The following is a 23,682-nucleotide window of genomic DNA, read 5'->3' as shown; positions in this document are numbered from 1 at the left end:
GGGAAGCACAGGGCAGGAGCCAATGTTTCCAGAAACCAAATACTCTCTGGTAAGGAAGAATGGGACAGTCTGGATTATAGGTAACACGTTTAAAAAGGAGTTTGCTGAAAAAAGTTAGTTGTTACTATTTCCATATCTTCACTGTATCCAGAAAAGCTTGCTGTGTCCACCAAAATTCTTAAACCAAGTGGGCTTTTCATAGTGAATGGTCCTCAAAGTTTGTACCCAGTGCTGGGCACGGCCCTCTGCTCTCCGGAGGGCTCTCTGGGGGTCTAGACACAGAGTCTGGATATCAAGAAGAAAAGCATTTGCTGCGGGCCCAATGGCTCAGGAACATGAGCTGGCTCTTTGGAGAATTCTCACGTGAAGTCCCCAAATCTTAAAAGCTGGCACATTTAAAGATTTATTTATTTATTCTAGAGAGAGAGACTGGGGAGAGGGGCAGAGGGAGAGAATCTCCAAGCAGACTCCCCACTGAGCACAGAGCCCGGTCAGGTGGGGCTCGATCCCACGGCCCAGGAGATCATGATCTGAGCCAAAACCAAGAGTCGGACGCTCAACTGACTGAGCCACCCAGGTGCCCCAAAAGCTGGTGCATTTAAACTCACAAACTCCAAGGGCTTAGGAGCCTCTGCTCACTTGTAAAATACAGGAAGAGAACAAAAACACAAATTTCATGAAAACACTTTTTTTGTGGCATGGCTGTGTTGGTAGCCACAGATAACTAACTGCTAGGACACGTCCTGCCTTGGGGGCAAACAGGGAGCTGATCCCATTAAGGAGCCTTAATCCCCTACAGACCAGCTTTTGACGCCGGGGGCTCGGGAGCTAGACTGTCAGCCTCATTAATAGGGAGACATCGGAATAAAACCAGCTTCAAGATTAACCTGAGGTTAGAATGTGACTTCGACGCTTGATCTGCCTGCACATACACTTTGGAGGTGGGATAGGGATCGTGTAGCAAACAGTGGGGGCTGCAGCCCTAGCCCCGACACGCAGCTCCACAGCGCCCTCTCCTGGCCACCCTGCAATGAATCCTCCTCCATTTGTGCGGCTCTATCCAGGGGCTGCTGAAAAACTGGCTCTCTGGGGGCTGCGATGAAGGGGGCCTGATTTGCAGCCTTTGCTGATTTCCATGGTCTAAATACTCCCACCGTGGCCAATTTCAAGCTACCAACAGTTTAACAGCTGGGTGGCCAAGTTCCTGAATATTTAACACTGGGTACTCAGGAGCCCGTTCTCACCAGCCCCAGCACACCACCCAGAATACGTAATAGACAAACTGATCCATGTGTTTCTCATCCAGCCTTCCCGGGATATATTCACTCCCTCATTCAACATTCATGCAGTCCACAAATGCCTACTGAATGCTGTATTCATTTTCCTTTTCTTTACTGAAGTAGAGTTGACATACAGTATTATATTCATTTCAGGTGTGCAACAGCGTGATTCCACTTGTGTATACATCACGCAATGCTCACCACAATAAGTCTAGCTACCATCTGTCACCATTCAACGTTATTACAATATTATTGGCTATATTCCCTAGGCTGTACTTTACATCCCCATGACTTATTTATTTTATAACTGGAATTTTTTACCCCTTCGTCCCCTTCACCTGTTTTGCTGTGTCTGTTTCTATTGCTGCTGCAACAAATGGGCCACAAATATAACTGTTTAGGACGATACTCCTTTAGCTACCAGCTCACAGTGGGCTGGTCAGAAATCCAGCTGTGGCATGGTTGGATTCCCTGCGCAGGGTCTCACCCCGCTAAAATCAAGGTATCAGCAGGGCTGAGGTTCCCTTGTGGGGCTAGAGGTCTTCTTCCAAGCTCGCTGGTTTTTGGCAGAATTTGCTTCCTTCTCTTGCTTTCCATGTGGCTTTCTCTTGAGGGACCCAGCAACAGAGGGTGGAGATTCCTCTTGCTTCTAATTTCTCTGACTTCCCCCTCTGCCACGTCTCTCTCTCTCTGACTCTCTCTCTCTTCTTCTGGGTTTAAGGGCTCATGTGATTCCTCTGGGCCCTTCCAGAGAATCCGGGATAATCTCCCTATTTTAAATTCCGGAATTTTCATTCCATCTGCCAAGTTCCTTTTGCCATTCATGGATGTGCCACCAGGGGGCGAAAGTCGTGGGGGCCAAAATTCTGCCTACAGGTGCCTACCATGTATTAAGCACTATTCTTAGCATTTGGGAAACTTCCATGAACGAAACAGACAAAATACCCTGCCTTCACGGAGCTTACATTCTAACTAGGGGTATAAAAACACTCAGGCTTTCAGCCACATACACACATGCTCTCTCATAGTTCAGATTTCTTTTCGTTTGGTGTTAATTGAAGTTCTGCCTCTACCACCGCCCCCCCCCCTTTTTTTTCCTAACCAGGGAGGCCCAAGAATTTGTGGAGAAGTACGAAGGAGTCTTGGGAAAGGGGAAAGGCAAGCGACTCTATGCCTACAGGATGCTGGTGGCTAAGGTAGGTGGTGCAGAGGCAGTAAGCCAAACCCTCGGAAGGGCTTGCTCAGCTTCTGAACCCCGGTGACCATCACAGGCACCTGCCCAGGCTCTCCATTTCTGTTCAGCTCCCCCAGAATCCTCAGTGCGAGGTCAAGCTGACCAGCATATTTGTCCAGGAATAGAAACTATCTCCTGTCAATTTCTCTCCATTTATCTGCTAGGACTGCAGTGTATCTGAGATTTGTTTCTTCTCCAGTGAAGAACTGTAAACTCACAAAACTGATGAGGTTAAAGCACTGAGATCTTATTTCCCAAGCCCCAAACCCAGACACATTGTTTGATAAATCATCCATTTTTATATAACACCTGGATAGTTTTTCATGTATTCTTTGTTCATTGGGGTGCATTTGAGTTTTATCTTTTTCTTGGGGGATGTTTGGATATTTCATATTCTTCCCAAAACCCATTCATTCCATTAAGATCTTCATATGTATTATCAAAAAGTTGCAGATGGTGGTCCCATAATTTTTGGAATTACTTTCTGTATATGTTGGGTTTGGGTCTTTTTTATTCCTAATACTATTTTTTTTCTCCTTTTTTCAGTTTTATTGCTTGATGACTATCCATGGGTCATTTTATTAATTTTATCTAGAAACTATTTACCACTTAACTGCATGCTTACGTCTTTTTTTTTCTCCAACTGAGGAATGTGCTCTTCAAATATACCTTCAATAAATAATTCTGTTTAGCAAATAGTTCTAGCTTCTCCCCTAGGAAGAGGATGGCTGTCAATCCTGTCTGTGTTTACCTTCCTTCGTTGCTTTAAATTCTTTGTTTTCTCTCTTTGCATTCTCAGAAATTTCTCAGGTTTATTCGCAATATCATTGAATCCATTTTCTTCTGTTTCAATTATAGTCTTTATTACATCTAATGTTTATTTTCCTTCGATTACTGAGCTTTTAGCTACCTTGTAATCCTTCCACACTTCACTTATGTTCTTTTTAAAATCCCAAATTATCTTTTACTTAGAAACCCTATTTATTGTATCCCAGTAAGAATGGTGAATGATTTCTCAAAATTAGTTATGTAGCCTAAATGCTTTTCAAAAATTGCAGAGTCTTGTCCCCTTTTCCTTGTTCTGCGATACTATTTCTCAGACCTCACTGGGTGTCTCAGTCATTCAGATCTGGATTTCATTCACAGAATGCGTAGCTTGCCCACATCTTGTTCACCCACTATCTGAAATCCTTTTTCTATATAGAGCTGGAGAACAAGACAACTTGCACATTTAATAACCCAGTCCCAGGACTGCAGCTACCATCTCATGTGGCTCTGAGGAAGGGAGCTGGGGTCTTCTCCTGGCCACACTCCATCCCAGTTTTCTGATTCTCTAAACCAATGAAGGATAAGAGCTTCAATGCTGAGCTTCTCCAAGACTTTCTCGGCCTCTGCCCCACCTCCAGGGCATCACTTTTCAGGCCAAGATGCCCACAGCCTCGAGGGGCTGTCAGATGGTTGCCAAGTGATCAACTAACTGGCAGGCTGTCCCCAGGAGCCTCCCTTGGCAATGTTCATTATCCCTCTTGGCCCTCGTTCTTGCAAGTCTATATCCTGTACTGATTTTATCAGCACACTGACAGGGGATCCATCCCTCGGGGGGAAGACTCATATTAATAAAGCTTCTGAGACTGATAGGTAAAACCAGGTGCTGGATTATTAATTTACAAGGAGAAATAACCATGAGAGAACTGGCAATGTGAAGAGTTCACATCAGCTGCACCTTTTATTTTTTTTTTTTTGGAGTAAAACAAGATTTCATTGTTGACAAGGTTACTTCTGAGTTGCAGAAATTCTTCTGGTTTTTCCGTGTACTCCCCCATTCAATCTTGACTGCCATAATGAGACAGACAGAAAGCGCGAGGACACTTTTTTCTTGCATCTCTAGTGGAAACCTTAGCAGCAGACTGCACCTTTTATTTTTTGATAGTAGAGTTACTTTATGTGGGTAGCTAAACCATAATCCCAACTCCTATCTATTAACTTGCAGCCACAAATCACTACCATAGAATCCAAAATACTCACAGCCCAGGTGATGGGCAATGCTTCCTTTATAGACAGACTTACATAGAAAGCCAAATAAGCCACCAACAATGAATTTTGAGCGTGGAATCAGAGCTAGGGAAGGTAGATAAAGCAGTGGGACTGGAATGCCCAATGCCCACCATCTGTTATTCTCCACACCCCTTCCTGTTTTAGGGATAGCTTTGCCATTGTTATCAACCAGGCTTTTGCTTACACGTTCCTCTTCTCTATTGTACCTGTGACTACTGTCCTTTTCGACAGGTGGCTTCCTTCCTTGTATAGCAATCATCCCATCAAGATACTTCAAAGCCTGCAATTCTGGAAACGTATCTGATCCCTTCAGATAAATTTTCATTTTGAGCCTTTAGTGAATTTACACGGGAAACCTCACTTCCTTCATGAGCAAGTTCTTAGACCTTTGTAATAATAGAAACTGATCTTAGGATCTTCTCCCCACTACCTCTTTGTCCGCTGTTTTTTATGAGTTTTTTATTTAAGTTCCAAATGGATGTATTTCCAAGGAGTAGGGTTTTTGGAGAACAACCCCCTTGAGATTGACAAATTTTCACCCAATCAGTAGACAGACAGCTACTCAGGTTTCCAACTGGTACAAACTCTGAGTGTTGGAGCTGGGAAGGGACCGTGGAAAGAAGCAAAATGCCTTCCTAACTCCTTTCAGAAAAACAAAAACAAGAACAAAAAAAACAGGCTGTTGTTCTCACCAGGAAAAGAACGGAAGCCATGGGTTGAGGTTCTACCAATTCCAACATGGCTGGGCGTGCACAACAATTCCTATCAGATTTAGGCACTTGGCTGTCTGCCAAATGTGGATGTGAGAGTTGTGAGATTTCTTTTCCCCCTTGAATGTTTGTTTTAAGATTAAAAAAAAAAAAAAGTTGCATCAGAGGTTGCTAACCCAATTTGATCCCCCAAGCCAAAAGTATATACAGAATTCCTAAGTTCATATATACACTGTCCAAACGTGAAATTTTATCAGCGCTACAGACAAACACAGGCATTATGCTGTGCTGGCTTCTCGCTCACCCCGCTCCTGAACTTTGGTGTTCACACGTCAGCATCAGCATGTCCCCCCAGTGTGTCCCTCCAGGCCCCAAGGCAGCACGTTAATGAACTGAGTATATTACCTGTTTAATTTCAGAAGTGGGTCAAGTTTAAGAGAGACTTTGATAATTTCAAGACTCAATGTATACCCTGGGAAATGAAGATCAAGGACATTGAAAGTGAGTATTTTGGCGTAGCTGTGTTTAGCTGGTTTACTAAAGAGCTTTCCAAGGGCTTGGATTGTGTTCTTGACCCGCTGGTCAGACCATTTCACAGGTCCTGTGGTGTTAGAAAACAGAATGGGGGCGCCTGGGTGGCTCAGTTGGTTAAGCGACTGCCTTCAGCTCAGGTCATGATCCTGGAGTCCCGGGATCGAGTCCCGCATCGGGCTCCCTGCTCGGCGGGGAGTCTGCTTCTCCCTCTGACCCTCCCCCCTCTCATGTGCTTGCTCTCTCTCATTCTCTCTCTCTCAAATAAATAAATAAAAAATCTTTAAAAAAAAAAAAAAAAGAAAACAGAATGGGCTTTGAGCTAGTCAGGCCAAGATTTAAATCGTGTTTCTTCAATTTCTGATTGCGGGAGCATAGGTAGTTTGGTTAGCCCCACATAGCCTCAGGTTATTTATCTGGACTATCCGTTCCACAGACTGACGTGCAAACTGAATCCATCACACTCACGAAGTGCTTGGTCGTGTTACCTTCCTCCATCCACAACATGTAAATCCTGCTGCCTTTTCTTATGCCAGGTCACTTTGGTTCTTCCGTGGCATCATATTTCATCTTTCTCCGATGGATGTACGGAGTTAACCTCGTCCTTTTTGGCTTAATATTTGGTCTAGTTATCATCCCAGAGGTAAGACAAGAGCTTCCTAGATCTTTAGGTAGTGTTGAGGCTTATTATGACCACCATCCTCATTTATATTAATCAAATACTCTCTGTTTGACAAAGAATTAGTCATTCATTTTAAGTTCTCTACTCCTATTCATTGCCCAGATAGTTCAGGGCAAAGAATGGAACCAAAACACTTGTGTTCCTTTTCTTTTTTTCTTTTTTTGGAGTGTTCAGCTTTTTTGAGGGCATGGGAGTCTAGAGGGGAGCCCTGGGTGCCTGGGGATAAGGCCTGGCATCAGCCTGGAAGGGCAGTGGCCCAATGGGCAGCCAGGGATAGCATTTCCACGACCTGGGTTTTCTTGAAAGTGGGACTCTCAGCTCCACCCCGCCCAAAGCCTTTGGGCCCAAACATGGCGGCATAGCAGGGATGATTGCAGTAAGGCTTGCCTTCATGCTCAGCATGGCCCCCTGACATCAGAGTCTTTCCACATTTCTCACACTTCCCGAAAGGCTGATGCCAGTTCTTCCTCAAAGAGGTCACCTGCTCAGCCATGCAGCCTGGTGGCCCACCCAGGGTCTCAGGTGGCCCCTGTGCCCCATGGGCGGGGAAGGGCACCTCCAATCCCCTAGGCCAATCCAGCCAAACAAACAGGAGGGGGGTGCTCAAAATATTTGTGTTTCTAAATTAAGAAGTGGATCCTACATTTTTCTATCTTTTGTTTTACTTTAAGATCAGTGGAGAATTAACATCTTAGTAAGTTTTTTTCTTTACCCTGAAAAAAGGGAGAAATAGAATGCGTTGTATCATAATTTATTTTTTTTAAGAACCCTGGATTTAGGGATGCCTGGGTGGCTCAGTCACTTAAGCGTCTGCCTTCGGCTCAGGTCATGATCCCAGGGTCCTGGGATCGAACCCCACATCGGGCTCCCTGCTCAGCAGGGAGTCTGCTTCTCCCTCTGCCTCTATGCTCTGTCTCTCTCTCAAATAAATAAATAAAATCTTAAAAAAAAAAAGAACCCTGCATTTAAATAGTATTCCTCACTATTCCCCCAGATATAATCTTATTACGGATGTAGGTGCATCCCTGCCTATAGATGAGTAATTGAGAGACAGAAAAGGAATAAGCAACTTGTGCAAAGTCACACAGTAAGTTTGTAGTGAATGAGATCCCAGGTCTTCAGAGTGTTGGCCTGGGATCTTTTCCAAGGGAAATCTGACAAATTAGAAGATTTCTGTGAGGAACACCATCAAGCATTACAGGACCAAAATACGACTGAATACACAGGAGGATATGTTCTTAGAAGGGAAAACTTAATATCGTAAAAAAAGAAGTCAATCCTTCCTAAATCAGTATGTAAACTTCATACAATTCTGATTTTTTTTAGAATTAAGGATGCAAAAACAGGCATATATATTAGGTTATTAATAACAGAACTATGTACATGTGAAGAACTGGCAATATTCTAATGTCCAACAACAGGTGATTTGTTAAGTAAATTTATGATAGATATATGGGATTAAATATTTTGAAGTCATTTTATTTTGAGACATACCATAGGCCATAAAGAATTGGTCATAAAATTATATTAAGCTAAATAATCAGACTAAAATATATATAAAACTCAGAAGCAACCATAAGGAAATATATGAATATCTAACAGTCATTATCTTTGGGATATGGAGGTGATAGGGAATTTTTTTTTAAGATTTATTTATTATTTATTTATTTGAGAGAGAGAGAGCACAAGCAGGAGGGGCAGAGGGAAAGGGAGAGAGAATCTCAAGCAGACTCCGTGATGAGCGCAGAGCTGGTTTTGGGGCTCCATCTCATAGCCCTGAGATCACGACCTGAGCCAAAACCAAGAGTCAGACGCTTGAATGACTGTGCCACCCAGGCACCCAAGTGATGGGGAATTTTTTAAATGCTCTTCTGTACTTTTTCACATTTTCTACAATGAGTATGTGATAGTTCTAAAACCAGGAAAGTGATTAATGTTATCTAAAGAAGAAAGTAGGTATTTCCTGCTCTGAGAAGGGAAATGTTTCACCCGGTATATGAATGTCTCCATGTGTTTGTATTTTCTGCATGCTTCATCTTGTCGTTCTGTCCCTACACAAGGTACTGATGGGCGTGCCCTATGGGAGTATTCCCAGAAAGACAGTACCTCGGGCTGAAGAAGAAAAAGCCATGGATTTTTCTGTCCTTTGGGATTTTGAGGTACCATCCCCAACATGCCAATGCACTTCTATCATGTGATTGTAAGGCCTAAAATTTGCATGGATAAGTGTGAAATATTGCATTTAGTCATTGGAAAACCGGTAGCGCTTAACTCAAATGGGGTCCACATATGCCAAATGAACTAGCCAACCATGTCCTCCTAAGTCCCCTTCATGGGTCCTTTCTGCAGCCACACACTGTTCCTTTCTCTCTGCCAGATCCATGTAAGTGATCCTATAGGATGGTTTTCTCTCCTCATACCCACAGGAAGACTCCAGGGCTATCACCAGTTCCGCCATTCCCAAGCTTCACATGGCATCCTCAACTGAATATCCTATCTGCTCCTCAAATTCAACATCTACCCAGCCAAACCCACATTGCGTTTTCCCATCTCCTTTACTGGAACCACCCCATTCACCCAATCATTCAAGTGTGAAACCTGAAAGTCATCCTACACTTCTTCCTCTTCCTCACTACCACCCCCCACACACACACACACAACCAATCAACCACTAACTCTATCTTGATTCAGTCCCCCTTTCTCTATCCCTCTTGCCTCTTCTTTGAATCATGTCCCCACCGTACCAGGACCATGTCAGAATCTTCTACCTCTGCTTCCTGCTTTGACTCGGCTCCTAAAAATCTTCATTCCCTCTGCTGCCAGAGTGATCTTTCTGAAATGCAAACCTGCCCGCATCGCTTCCCTACATCTGATATTCATTTATTCCCATTCCCAAATGGAATAAAATCCAGTGTTTTAAATCAGGTTTAAGAAAGAACTGTTCACCACCTGGCTGCTCCCTCCCTCTCCAGCTCCATTTCTGTCTCAGACCTCATACTTTAAGTTCCAATATTTATCAAGTTTGGGGGAAGTCCCTGAATGCATCACATACCAGTGCCCCACTGCTTTTGCTCAGGACACGGCTTGGAACACCCCTCCCTCCTTCTGAGTCTCCTCACCCCTATGCCTTTGGGGACCTCGGTCTGCAGCTCTAAGGAGTTCCTGAGGCTGGGAAACCTGGCTGTGATGGTTCAGGCAACAGGTCATTGTTGCTGCCATCGTTCATGCTCAGGTTCAAGTTCAGGTCAGGTTCATACTTCTCAGGTATGTGTGGAAGTGAGATGGAGTATTTTTCCAAGTCATTTGGAGTAAGGGTATTCCAAATAACTACTACACTTCTATACTACTAAGTATTATATATGCTACTACTACTGTGTACTACCACTAAGGATTTCTTTTATTCTTTATTTTGCTCAAGGACCCCTATGGAAACATCCTATCTGCCCAAAACAAACTGAATTTATTCAACAATAATCCTCTGTTTTGTTGTTGTTGTTGTTGTTGTTGTTACCAATGGTAAATTTTTTTCTTTTTTTTTAATGTGTTTTTTTTAAAATAATCTCTTGGGTAAAGTAGCATCTGTCAGAATTCTCTACTGCAAAGTTAGTATTTTTCTCTTTTCAATTACTCAGTATTTTGGGGAGTGCAGTGGATTTTAATGTAACAAGGTATGACAAGTTTATTATGTGATTCAGGTTCCACATTACAACTAATAGGGGACGACTATTTATTATTGAGTTTAGGTATATCAAAGAAGAAACAGCCTCAAGTATATGAAAAGACTATTAAGATTTGCCTCCCCTTTCCAACTCCGTATCTGTATGAGGCCAGAATAATCCCGTTTTACCTTCAGCAAAGACGTAAAAGAAACGCTAAAATTCTAAGCTAATATTACACCTGAAAACTCTGATTATACCTAAACCAATTATACCTAAAAACCAAAACGAAACAAAACTTAAGATTCAGATTAGACTGTAAGCCTTGTAACCATATCATTTTCTTTGTAAGTTTTGTACTGAGAAATCTCACAGACTCCCGCCTACTTCCAGAGTGTTACAGTAAGACCCTGGAAATGTGAGGGGGAAAGAATTTGGAGCTCTTTGCGCATGTGCGCGCACACACACACACACACACGCACACACACACCTTTACCCCTAATTGTATCTGGAATGTTAGCAACGCTCTCCTTCTTGTTCTGTATCTGTATGCATTCTATATCATGGAGAATAAAGAGAATGAAGGAGAGACGCGGAGACATGGATAGACTCTGGAGCAACTGGGGGAAGTTAAAGGAAGAACAAGGACACCCAGAATTCTTCCTTTCACCCCTCAGACTCCCATTAAACCCCTGAGAAAGAAATCCCAGGTAGAATGAAAGTGTCTGATGACCATCTGTGCTAAGCTTACAAACCCAGAGCATTTGGACCTGTCCCACAGGGTTACATCAAGTATTCTGCTCTCTTCTATGGCTACTACAACAACCAGAGGACTATCGGGTGGCTGAGGTACAGGTTGCCCATGGCGTACTTTATGGTGGGGGTCAGCGTGTTCGGCTATAGCCTGATGATTGTCATTAGATCGTAAGTATGACCATCTCTTTTACAGGCTTTTCATTTTCTTCACACAAACAGGCCAGTCTGTGCCTCCTTACCTTCCTGTGGGGATTTAGAGAGAAAACAAGGAGACATATAAAGCAGATATGGATTGTCGTATGTGATATAAAAGACATAAACACGGGGCGCCTGGGTGGCTCAGTCGTTAAGCGTCTGCCTTCGGCTCAGGTCATGATCCCAGGGTCCTGGGATCGAGCCCCACATCGGGCTCCCTGCTCAGCAGAGAGCGTGCTTCTCCCTTTCCCTCTGCCTGCCGCTCTGCCTACTTGTGCTATCTCTCTGTCAAATAAATAAATTAAAAAAAAAAAATCTTAAAAAAAAAAAGACATAAACAGGATAATACAGGAAGTTTTGGGAAATGGGATAGAAACATCTTTACATGATGCTGAGAACTGCCAGTCACACTGTAAGTCTGGGGCACAGCATTTTACACAAAAAAGGAGCATGTGCAAAGGCCCTGAGGCAGCAAATACCCTAGTGAGTTCCAAAACCTGTCAAAAGGCCAGTGTGGTTTGAGAGTGAGCAGGTACCTGGTAAGGTAAGGCTGGAGAAGTCTTCAAAGTCTGTTTTTGCTTTCCCCAGAGCTCAGCTTCCTCAGAAAAACTCTTCTGCTCCTCTTTAACTCTAGCTTGCATGTAAAAAACACAAAAGAACATATGTGGTGTGATTAACCATGGTGCCCTCTCTGGCCCCAACTCTACCTGTCTCTGTGGTCAGAAACAGCCTTTTAATATGTCTGTGTCTCTTAATTTATATCCTCTGAAGAAAAACTTTGGCCCATGAATTGCCTTCTTCTAAGCCAGGGGACCCCAATCAGCACAGGCTGGTGCAGGGTGAGGAGGCACAGTCTCCCGCACAAACCTGACTACCAGGGCCCACCCCCCTTCAGCAGGGCCACATGAGGTCATTCCTCCCGGAAGAGCACAGGTAGCTGTGTCTGCAGGAGAGGAGTAGAGCAGGGGTTAGAAACTCCAAAAAAGCAGCGTGTGGGCTTAGCATGGCTTTCTGTCACATCATCTCAGGGGAAAATGTTACTGTTCATGACGGAGTGCCCAGCACATGATAGTCACCACTGGATGCTGGGTGGCTGCCCAGCCAGATCTATCAGGGGAAATAAGCTTGGTTTTATTCTTAGCCCTCATGTTGTTGCAATGTTCCCTGTTATTATCTCAGATAAGTATAGGGATACAGAAGGTTTCCCTGATGAACCAAAACTCTGAGTCAACTAAGCCCATGGAATAGCAAATCCCAAAAGCCAACACATAAGATAGAGAGGCACAAACTCTCCTGTACACATGCTGTATCTGATAGAGGACCTGCTTGGAATTCTGATTCCCACAGCAAGGATGAGGATAGGTAGGATAAAATGGGTGGGTAACAAGGCAGGTCCAAGGGACTTTCAACCAAGTTTGCTTAAGAGAAGGATGTACATGTCACTGGTTGCAGTAACAACTACCTCAAGGCTTATTGGATTTCATATCAGAAAATAAATATCTTTTCTGTTCAAGGAAATAGGTGAATTAGAAGGGGTTGTTCCTGCTTGAGAATAGAGTCCCCATAAAGGGTTCTCAAACAACATTGGCAGATGAGTCAAGCTACAGGAAAACAGATGTCAGGGTAGAAAACACGGCTCAGTGGTTCATTATCCAGATGATACCATGCGTGCTTGCTGTGGACTCTGATCTGGGTTGGAAGGCACCCTGGCTATCATTAGTTCAATTCGAATCATCTTGGCTCTTTCTCTTCATTGGATGCCTGCTACCTGTGCCCCAGACCAGCTGAGGCCAAGGTTCCCTTGGGCTAACAGCAGTGGTATGTACCCTACAGGATGGCCAGCAATACCCAGGGCAGTGCAAGCGACGGGGAGAGTGCTAACTTCACATTCAGCTTCAAGATGTTCACCAGCTGGGATTACCTGATTGGGAATTCAGAGACGGCCGACAACAAATACGCCTCCATCACCACCAGCTTCAAGGTAGGCGCCCCAGGGTAGTTCCCACGTCCTGGGGGAACTTTGGGTCCCTCTGCTCATTAGGAGACTTCACCTAATGAGCATGGGGCATGGTAAATAATATCCCCAAGTAATTTGTGGAAAGAGCTTTACCATCAGAGGTGTGATCCTAGCTCTCAAGCCTTCAAGAAAGAATGCTCATGGCTGTTACCCACCATCTGTTTCCTAATATGGCAGAGAATCACGGATGCTGGGACCTGGTCCTGACTGTTTCCTCGTGGAACTCTTTTCTGCCAGAGAACCTGGAAGGACTCATTTGGGGCTGCAGTTCTCAACCTTTGATGCATGTTTGAATCACCTAAGCAGCTTTAAAAATCTTTTGGGCCCAAACCCCCAGACATTCTGGTATAATTGGTCAGGGGCTGGGGGATTCCTGGCATTGAATTCTTTAAAAGCTCCCTGAGTGATTAGAAATCCCAGAAAGAGTTGAGAACCCTGGTTTGGGTGGGTGGGGGGAGTCAATTAAATGTGCAGCAACTCCCGATTTAATTATCTCATTAATTTGTTCATGAAAGATATGTGAAGTGGCCTACACATCTCTATTTTATAAAATAAAAGCAAACCTAAGGGTAAACAAATCAATGAAGGCAGAAACTAGTATGCTGAAGTGCAGCACACCTTATTTTTTCCTCCATGTCTGTAAAAACCATCCAGAGTTCTTGATAGTTCAATATTTCTCCTGTCTGATCAGTCAGACTTTCTTTCCCCCAAGACCTGCCAAAGGTCAGATTTACAACACACTTAATTGTCTTTTCTTCTTCCTTCTGTTCTCTTCTGGGCCTTCCTGGTAGCTACCCACTCACCAATGCCTACAAATGGCAGGTACGCCCACCAGGAGCAGAGCTTGGGCTCAGCAGCTCACTACATGGGTTTCGTGAGCCTACAGTCCTGACAGCTTGGCAGTGGGTAGCACAGGGAGCTGGCTGGGCTCTCCTCTCTTCTCCTTCTCCCAGGAATGGGGCGGCGGGGGGCAGGGCGCCACTAGCAGAGCATCCAAGGGCAGGAGAAGGGTCAAAGGGGCTTTGCCTCTTCCTCCAGGCCTACCCAAGAGAGACAAAAAAGTCATGTCTATGAAACACTTTGAACATCTGGCAAGGTGAAGGCTTTTTCTCTGAGTCTATTAAAACCAGAGATAATAACCTTATATAACAGGGCACATATGAAAACTGCATGAGCTAGTGCATATTAACTGCTTGATAAATTAGTTAAACCTGAACCTGAATACAGTAACTGTTCATTGATTAGAAAAGTCTCCTTCCAGGTACTTTGGTAATCAGGAGACCTCATTTACTCTCTTGGGTCTGCCACATACTATTTCTGTCTTCATAGAGAGTTACTGATGCAGGATGAAAAGTTTATAATAAAAAATCTAGGGGTGACTGGGTGGCTCAGTCGGTTAAGTATCTGACTCTTGATCTCAGCTCAGATTTTGATCTCAGGTCATGAGTTCAAGCCCTGCATTGGCCTCCATGCTGGAAATGAAGCCTACTTAAAAAAAAAAAAAAAAAAAAATATATATATATATATATATATATATATATATACACACATATATGTGACTATTGTATTTTTATATAAAACAGCAAACCACTAGAAAATAATTTTAATCCTATTTACAATAAAATTACATAAATCACATAAAATTCTTAGGCATAGAGTTAACAACAACAACAAAAACAAATATACAAGACTGCTACACCAAAAAATATAAGGCATTTCTGAAAAAAATTAAGAAACCCTAAATAAATGGAGATATACCATGTTCATGGATTAGACAGAGATCAACAAATTATGGCCCAGGGGTAAATCCAGCCTGCTGCCTATTTTTGGAAATAAGATTTTATTGAAACAAAACCATGCCTATTTATTTCCATATTGTCAGTGATTGCTTTCATGTACTATGGCATAGCTGAGTAGTTGTGAAAGAGACGACATGGCTTGCAAAGCCAAAACTATTTACCATATGGCTCTTTAAAGAAAAAAAAAATTTATTTATTTGAGAGAGAGAGAGAGAGTACAAGTTGGGGGAGGAAGAGGGACAAGCAGACTCCGCATTGAACCTGGAGGCCTACTCAGGGCTCGATTTCACAACCCTGAGATCATGACCCAAGCCAAAATCAAGAATCTGACGCTCAACCAACTGAGCCACCCAGGTGCCCCTACTATATGGCTCTTAATAGAAAATGTTTGCTGGCCCCCAGATTAGAAGACTCAGTATTGTTAACATTTCATTTAATCTATTTGATCTATAGTTTTAAAACAATCCCAGTCAGACAGTTGCTGAGATCTCTCTGGGCCATAGTATCTATGACATGGGTGATAATAGAAACTACTTCATTGGTTTGTTACTGGGATTAGGAGGGATGATGCAAAGCAAGTGTTTAGCACCACATCTGGCATACAGTAAGTATTCAATAAATCTAAGCTTTTGTTATCACATGTACCAAAATGGCAATAACAACAAGATATATCTTCTTTTTTTTTCAAAGACTTTATTTATTTATTTAACAGAGAGAGACACAGCGAGAGAGGGAACACAAGCGGGGGAGTGGGAGAGGGAGAAGCAGGCTTCCCAAGGAGCAGGGAGCCTGATGCGGGACTCGATCCCAGGACCCTGGGATCATGACCTGAGCCAAAGGCAGATGCTTAATGACTGAGGCACTCAGGCGCCTCAACAAGATCTATCTTCTTAAAGAAAATAATACTTGGGGTGCCTGGGTGGCTCAGTCAGTTGAGCATCAGACTCTTGATTTTGGGTCAGGACATGATCTTGGGGTCATGGGATCAGGCCTCTCATTGGGCCCCACGTGGGGCTCCGTGCTGGGTGTGGAGTCCACTTGAGATTCTCTCTCTCCCTCTCCCTCTCCCTCAGCCCCTCCCCACCTCTTGTGTGCTCTCGCTCTCCCTCTAAAAATAGATAAATAAATCTTAAAAAAATAATAATAATAGGGGCGCCTGGGTGGCTCAGTCGTTAAGCGTCTGCCTTCGGCTTGGGTCGTGATCCCAGGGTCCTGGAATCGAGCCCCACATCGGGCTCCCTGCTCCGCGGGAAGCCTGCTTCTCCCTCTCCCACTCCCCCTGCTTGTGTTCCCTCTCTCGCTGCATCTCTCTCTGTCAAATAAATAAATAAAATCTTTAAAAAATAATAATAATAATAATAATAATAAAATAATTCCCCATAGGGCAAGAGTGCTCTGCCCTACCTCCTCTGTATTATTTCATTTATGAAAATATAGTAAGTAGTCATCTCAGGAAGCCAACAATGATGGTTCCCATTGGTTCCTGGCCTGTCATTATTCACATCTTATTTCCACACATTAAGGAATCAATAGTGGATGAACAAGAGAGTAACAAAGAAGAAAATATCCATCTGACAAGATTTCTCCGGGTCCTGGCCAACTTTCTTATCATCTGCTGTTTGTGTGGAAGTGGGTACCTCATTTACTTTGTGGTGAAGCGATCCCAGGAATTCTCCAAAATGCAAAATGTCAGCTGGTATGAAAGAAATGAGGTAAAAAGGACATCTCTGTAGAAGTGAATACTGAGGGCAAACATGGAAATTATACTGGTTCCTATGCAATTCAGCTGAATTATTGAAAATCTGGATTATAGGACATGTTTTAAAAAGTGAAATTACATCCCTTTCCAGTTAAGTTTGAACAAAGAGTCACCTCTTATTAGGCTTTTATAGGTTGTCAAGGCTGGATTATAATTAGCATGTCAGTCAACTGAATAGTAAGTTGTCTTAGCACCCACTATTAAAAAGGTGATTCTTTCTTCACAGCTCTACGGTGCCATACATCATAAATCAAGTATCTGTTAATGTGTGAGTGTGATTCTGGGCTCTCTATTCTATTCCATTGGTTTATTTATCTGTTCCTGCACTAAAAAATACACTGATAAACTATGGCCTTGAAGTATGTCTTGATATCTGGCAGAGTGAGTTCTCTTATCAAGATTCACAATAAAACTCATTAAAGTTTCATTGTGATTATATTGAACCCATAAATCTCTTGGGAATTTAATATCTTTAGTAGTTGGCAAAATGGCTACAAGTTCTTCCCCTTCTTATAATCCTATATTTCTTTGCAATATGATTTTCTAGCTTCTCTCATGAAGAGGTAGAATCTATTTCCCCACCCTTGGAATCCAGCTAGTTTAACCATGTGCGTTGCTTTAGCAATGAGACAATAGCAACCATGATATAAGCAGACTTGAAAAATGCTTGTGTATTGGAACTTGCCCTCTTGGAAACCCTGAGACCTCCACCATGTGAACAGTTCCAGGCTAGCCTGTTGAATGATGAGAGACACATGGCCCAGTTAACTCATCACTCTCCATGATAGCCAGTCAACTACCAGACATATGAATGAAGCCATCAACCATCAGCTGACCATAGATACATGAATGAATCCACGTGAGGCCAGCAAAAGAACTACCTACCTAAGCCCAGAGAAAAAATACGGACCCACAGAATCATGAGCTAAATAAATTAAATAATAAGAAAATCTATCTCTTCCCATGAAGCAAAAAAGGGTAGAAAAAGAAATGTGCAACTGGTAAGACAAATGGAAAGCATAAAATCAGATAGAATTAATGTCAGTGATTACAATAAATGTAAATGGATTAAAGCTACAGTTTAAAAGCAATAATAGGGGCGCCTGTGTGGCGCAGTTGGTTAAGCGTCTGCCTTCAGCTCAGGTCATGATCCCAGGGTCCTGAGATCAAGCCCCACATCAGACTCCTTGCTCAGCAGGGATCTGCTTCTCCCTCTCCCTCTGTGCTCTCTCTTTCACTCTTACTCTCTAGTAAATAAATAAAATCTTTTAAAAAATAAAGGCAATAATAATCACCATGAATTTTTTTAAGCTACATGCTATTTACAATTAACTTATCTAAAACATCGGGTCACCAAACTAATAGGGGGATACAAAAGATGCCTGAGATGGATTCTGCCCTTAAGTGGATTGCAGTTTCCTTAGGAAGCAGACTTGACAAGAATAAAGCAAAACACAAACAGCAGTGGGCAGGAATAGTGATCAACTAAGACATTTTGGGTTACAGAGGTGTGGCAGGTGGAGAGTTCTTTGTGAGCTGGAGAGGCAGGGGGATTTTGTGGCAAAGGCAGGAATTAGGCTATGCATTAAACAAACATGTGAAGAAGGGCAGTGGTGGATGTGGTGCGGCGATGGCCCTCCAGATGTGAAGCACTGCATGAACAGGTGTGAAAGTGATAAGAAGGCAAGCCAACAGTCAGTGTGATAGAGTATAAAGGAGTCAGAACCAGCCCAGAAGATCTGACCCACCTGCACTTTGGTCAGCAGTTCAAGGATTTACTCTCCACTAAATAAGCAGTTTTAGTTACCAAAAAAAAAAAAAAAAAAGTTCTACCATGATCAGGTTCAGTTATACGAGTCAGGATTCTCCCAAAATTGGAGACAAAATTTAGTGCTTACCAGGCTCTAGGCTAGTAGACTTATGTCCACAATCTCTTCTGACTCTCACAACAAGAACTGTCATTCCCACTTTACACATGAAGAAAAAGAAATTCAGAGAAGTTATATAACTTTTCCTAAGTTACAAAGCCAGCAAGTGATAGAGCTGGGGCTCAAACCCAGAGAATTGACTCCGGATGCCATACTCTTTCCCACATCCCTCTGCTGTTAGTTCCCTTCTGTGATCTCAGCTTCCTGTCTTCCATGTTCCTGAGATAAGAGCTACCATAGTGACTCTTGCCCAGCTCATGACTTTTACAGAACACAAAGCACTGTTCCATATGTTAACTCATTTATTTCTCAAAGAAAATTTGCTATTTTGGGGCGCCTGGGTGGCTCAGTCGATTAAGCATCTGCCTTCAGCTCAGGTCATGATCCCAGGGTGCTGGGATCGAGTCCCGCGTCGGGCTCCTTGCTCAGCCAGGAGCCGCTTCTCTCTCTGCCCCTCTCCCCCACTCATTCTCTCTCTCTCTGTGTGTCTGAAATAAATAAATAAAATCTTTTAAAAAAAAAAAGAAAAATTGCTATTTTTATCAATACTGATAGCAACAATCATGATGGCAACCAGTCACAGAGTTATGATATGTGGGATATATGCTGACTGCTCCAGGCATATTGGTGCCTTAGCCAAGGTCACACAGCAAGTTGTGGAGACCTGAGAGCATCTCCAGAGGCAGAGGAGGGGTCAACAAGGAGATGGAGATGCATGGCCCTGGGGGGTACAGAGATGGTGGCGAAGCAAGTGATATTGATGGACACGAGTAATCCAGGCTTTCCTGATTTCTCAGGTAGAAATTGTGATGTCCCTGCTTGGTATGTTTTGCCCGCCTTTGTTTGAAACCATTGCTGCCCTGGAGAATTATCACCCACGCATTGGACTGAAGTGGCAGCTGGGACGCATCTTTGCACTCTTCCTGGGGAACCTCTACACATTTCTCTTGGCCCTGATGGATGATGTTCACCTCAAGGTAAAGACCACAAACTCCCCCAATCCCTGGTGCCCACCAAATTTCCTTTTTCAACTATAATTTCCTTATGCATAATTCCTATTAACTAAAGAAATTTTAGAGAATTGAGAAAAGTACAGTGAAGAAAAAGATATATCTATATCCCCGGAATCCTATGAGCCAAAGACAACCACTGTTAATATTTTGCTACAGGTCTTTACTGTCTTTTTTCTTAGGTAACCTTTTTTACATCATATACATGTCATTTGGTATCCTTAATATTTTATCTGCAGCCTTTCCTATATTGCATCACAGCTGCCATAAATGTTTACCAGCCAAGTAAGTGTCCATTGACATGATATGTCATGGTTGACCCAACCTTCCATCACCGGTCACTAGATGGTTAGGGAGCACCCACTATGCCAGGCCCTGAGGGTACAGCAGACAGCAAGACACAGACCTGTTCCAAGGGTATTCACATCTAGGCTGGGAGACAGACTCATTCAATACAGCATGCTGTGGCATGTGCTTCAGTGGGGGCAAGCTAGGGGAGCATGGCAGTCCACAGAGGGACTCCAGATTTCCCCCGCCCAACCTGGGGAGTCTTACCAGGCATTGGAAAAAGCAGAGGGAACAGCTGGTGCAAACAAAGAACTGCAGGATGCCAAAGATTGGAGTGGAGGGAAAAAGGGGGAAATGAACCTAAGGGAAGGGTCAGATGATGATGGTCCTCTTCCCCACCCCTTCCTCCTCATTATTTAGCTGTATGAACTTTTACCTGAGTTTAACAGAAAACTATTGGAAGATTCTAAGTATGGAAGTCACTCGCCTACCCCTCCACCTTCATCTCTGGTTTTCCTCCTACCCCAGTGAGCTGTTCCCTCCTGAGCCTCACATTTCCTCCACGGGACAGAATTTTCTCTTGCCTGTCTCTCCACGCTTCTCCCCATGTCTGTCTCGTTGACTAACCCTCCCTGAGGTTTTGTCTCAGATGTCATTGCTTCCAGGAAGTTCTCTGTGGCCCCATGGTCTGGTGTGGATTTCCTTGGTCCCCAGAGAGTATTTCCCATAGCTCTTATCACTCTATTTTATAATTGTTCATCTTTGTCACCTCCTAGACTGTGAACTTTCTGAGGGAGGCCTGTCTCTCTTTTTCACTCTTGTGTCACCACTACCTTACCTGCCCAGAATAGACCCTGAAAAATATTACTCTCAAAAGAAGAATGAGGGGCGCCTGGGTGGCTCAGTCAGTTGAGCGTCTTCCTTCCGTTCGGGTCATGATCCCGGGGTCCTGGGATTGAGCCCTGCATCGGGGGGGTCCCTGCTCAGCAGGGAGCCTGCTTCTCCCTCTCCCTCTACCTGCCACTCTGCCTACTTGTGCTCTCTCTCTGTCAAATAAATAAATAAAATCTTTAAAAAAAAGAAGAAGAATGAATGAATGACTGGAAGATGGTTGGATGGATAGATGGATGGATGGATGGACAGATAGTAACTTAGAAAAGAACTTCATGGAAAACACCCAAGGACATCAGCCAAATGCCCCCCTCTCCTGTATAGACTGAAAGGCTGGGGAGGGCATTTCTGTAGAGACTGCTGAGGGGTAGGGCAGAAGCTATGTGGTAGAATGGTGGCATGTTCTGGCTTTAATTGTTGTTCCCGTGGAAACAGTTGAACCATCCCTGGCTCCTTCCAACCCCACATCTCCATCTTCCATTCTAGCTTTCTAATGAAGAGACTATAAAGAACATCACTCACTGGACACTGTTTAACTATTACAACTCCTCAGGTTGGAACGAGAGTGTCCCCCGGCCACCCCTGCACCCTGCAGATGTGCCCCGGGGTTCTTGCTGGGAGACAGCCGTGGGCATTGTGAGTAGTTATGCTCTCTTGCAAAAGTGATCTCTGTTCTCAGTTCTTTGTTATTTCTTTCATGATGTTTCTATTTTTAAGCCACCAAAATGTCAAGCCAGTATTTCTTAGGAAACGTCTACCTTTTCTCTTTCTCATTTTTTTTCAGCATCCCACATATTTTTCCACATGCTCCATTCATCAGCCTAATACCACTTGGATTCATTTAGAGTCTTACTGCAAATTTCACTGAAAGCCTGAGTTTTTCCACCTCGAAATAAGGAATAAATACTCCTAAAAATTGGATGCAGGATTTGTGTATATATGCATCTGTGCATCTTTGTAAAGAGAATTAATGGTTTTCATTAGTCTCAAAAATTAACAACTACCATTTCTCCTTATGCACTGTCACCATTATTCCTGTAGCTTGCACAGTATGGACTTCAAAGGCTAATGTTCTTTGCCTTCCTAGGCAGAAACTTGAAGAATTCACAGGTAACACGGGGATCAGCTGCCTTCTCTTCCTCAACTCCATCTCCTGCACAGGGTTTTCTTTCATATGCCACCACACTGAGATGCAGAGTTTATTACTTCTTCATGAGTCCCCTGAAGAACCCAATCACACAGAGCACTAGAAAGCAGTGTTTTTAACTGAGGATGGTGAAGTACAATGAAGGAAGAGATTACATCACATAGTCCGTCAAACCCTGCCTATAAATCCACCAGCAGATATTTTCCTGTAGCAGAGTGTCCTTCTCCCAGGGTCCTGGGGGCCTTTTCTCCCCAGTTCCTCCATGGAGGGCTCAGACTCACCATTTCTGGTCTCCTCCAGTCCACATTCCCCCATACTCTTGAAATCCTCCTCTTCATTAATGTACAAAGCAAACTGGCTTCCCTAACTCCTGCATTTCTAAAGCCATCACAGGGTATAACAGAGAGAGAGTCTTCAAGTCAATAAAACCCACCCTCCTTAGAAGGCAAAAGAGAGTTCATTACCTACGTGGTTCCTTCGGAATATTCCGCAATAGGATTTCTCATTTCCTATCTCACACCCTTGAAAAGCATCTCTCTTGCCCTCCTTCCTGAATGCCCATCACTGTTCCCAACACTGATTAAAGCTTGTCTCTTTCTAACTTGTCAGTAATGATGGGTTTGAGTTGTTACATCCTGCTCACCTGTATCCTCCACCACCTCCACCCCAGGTCCCAAAGCATAACCTTACACAGAAGTAGAGGCCTGATACATGTTGACTTGTCTGTTACTTAGGAGCATTAACTTGAATTCTTATTGAAGGATAATCCTGAAAACTCAACAGCCGTTCATCCAGCAAATATTCATTAATCATCCTGAAGGATACAAAAATGAATAAAGCAGACCCTGGGCCCTCTAGGCACTCCAAGGCTATTTGATAGATGTCTTAAAGGTTGTGATGATCCCTGGTAGATCTTTTCCATTTTTTTTCATTAATAAATTATATACACTCTATAAAGCAGAGAAAAATTTTGCTTTTGGCTCTTCCACTATGTGGCTCATGAAAAAACCTGCACTATTATCTCTGTATAACAAGCCAAAAATCCAATTAGCAGGAGATGAAGAATGCTGGCTCTTGTCCACAGGGACGATGGTTAGATTCAGTCTTAGCTAGGGGCAGCTACATTTCAGAGGAGGTGGAGGAAGCAAGGAGGGAGCCTTCAGATACCCTCTCTGTGCAATAGTGCTGATAACTACCCTACGTTGGGCACTGCCAATGTGCCAGGCAATTTGCATGCATAATCACTAAGCTTCCCAATAACCCTGCAAGGTTGATATCATTATCAGCTTTGAGAGGCTCAGAGACTATTCCAAAAGCAACATGATTTGTAACTTGTAAGGCTGGGACCTAAAAATAAGCATTTTCCAAAGCCTGGGGTCCTTTTTCTGCACCACCTCTCTGCCACCAAGAACCAGCAGGTCACAGAGAAGATTCGGGTGGGTGGGGAAGACTTTGCATGGCTGCAGTCAACTGGGAAAAGTGGACAAGGTTTGACCCTGACCATGACCTTTTCCTGTGCTCCCCCTTACAGGAATTCATGAGGCTGACGGTGTCTGACATGCTGGTAACGTACATCACCATCCTGCTGGGGGACTTCCTGCGGGCTTGTTTTGTCCGGTTCATGAACTACTGCTGGTGCTGGGACCTGGAGGCTGGATTTGTAGGTCACGGTTTCATGAACATCCCACAGAGGGGCGTCGCAACCATCCTATCTGATATAGTCAGATGCATTCCTGGGCATTCG

At 43.6% G+C, this 23,682-nt stretch overlaps 1 protein-coding gene and 1 pseudogene across 1 annotated transcript in view; one reads left to right on the top strand and one right to left on the bottom strand.

Moving 5' to 3' along the window:
• Positions 1–23,682, top strand: part of TMC2 (transmembrane channel like 2) — a 60,689-nt gene that overhangs the window by 19,190 nt on the left and 17,817 nt on the right. The window contains exons 4-13 of the mRNA XM_036093195.2: positions 2,386–2,476; positions 5,699–5,780; positions 6,347–6,453; positions 8,553–8,651; positions 10,930–11,072; positions 12,933–13,080; positions 16,439–16,627; positions 19,400–19,579; positions 21,278–21,427; positions 23,470–23,598. Of these exons, the coding sequence (XP_035949088.1) occupies positions 2,386–2,476; positions 5,699–5,780; positions 6,347–6,453; positions 8,553–8,651; positions 10,930–11,072; positions 12,933–13,080; positions 16,439–16,627; positions 19,400–19,579; positions 21,278–21,427; positions 23,470–23,598 (1,318 nt within the window). The remainder of the gene's footprint in view (positions 1–2,385; positions 2,477–5,698; positions 5,781–6,346; positions 6,454–8,552; positions 8,652–10,929; positions 11,073–12,932; positions 13,081–16,438; positions 16,628–19,399; positions 19,580–21,277; positions 21,428–23,469; positions 23,599–23,682) is intronic.
• On the bottom strand, positions 4,322–4,427 carry LOC118536519 (small nucleolar RNA SNORA31; annotated as a pseudogene).

The sequence above is a fragment of the Halichoerus grypus genome, chromosome 10 (genome assembly GCF_964656455.1).
Source record: "Halichoerus grypus chromosome 10, mHalGry1.hap1.1, whole genome shotgun sequence".
Classification (NCBI taxonomy): Eukaryota; Metazoa; Chordata; class Mammalia; order Carnivora; family Phocidae; genus Halichoerus; species Halichoerus grypus.
Note: the sequence above shows the minus strand (reverse complement) of the source record. Positions and strands in the feature narration are given on the sequence as shown.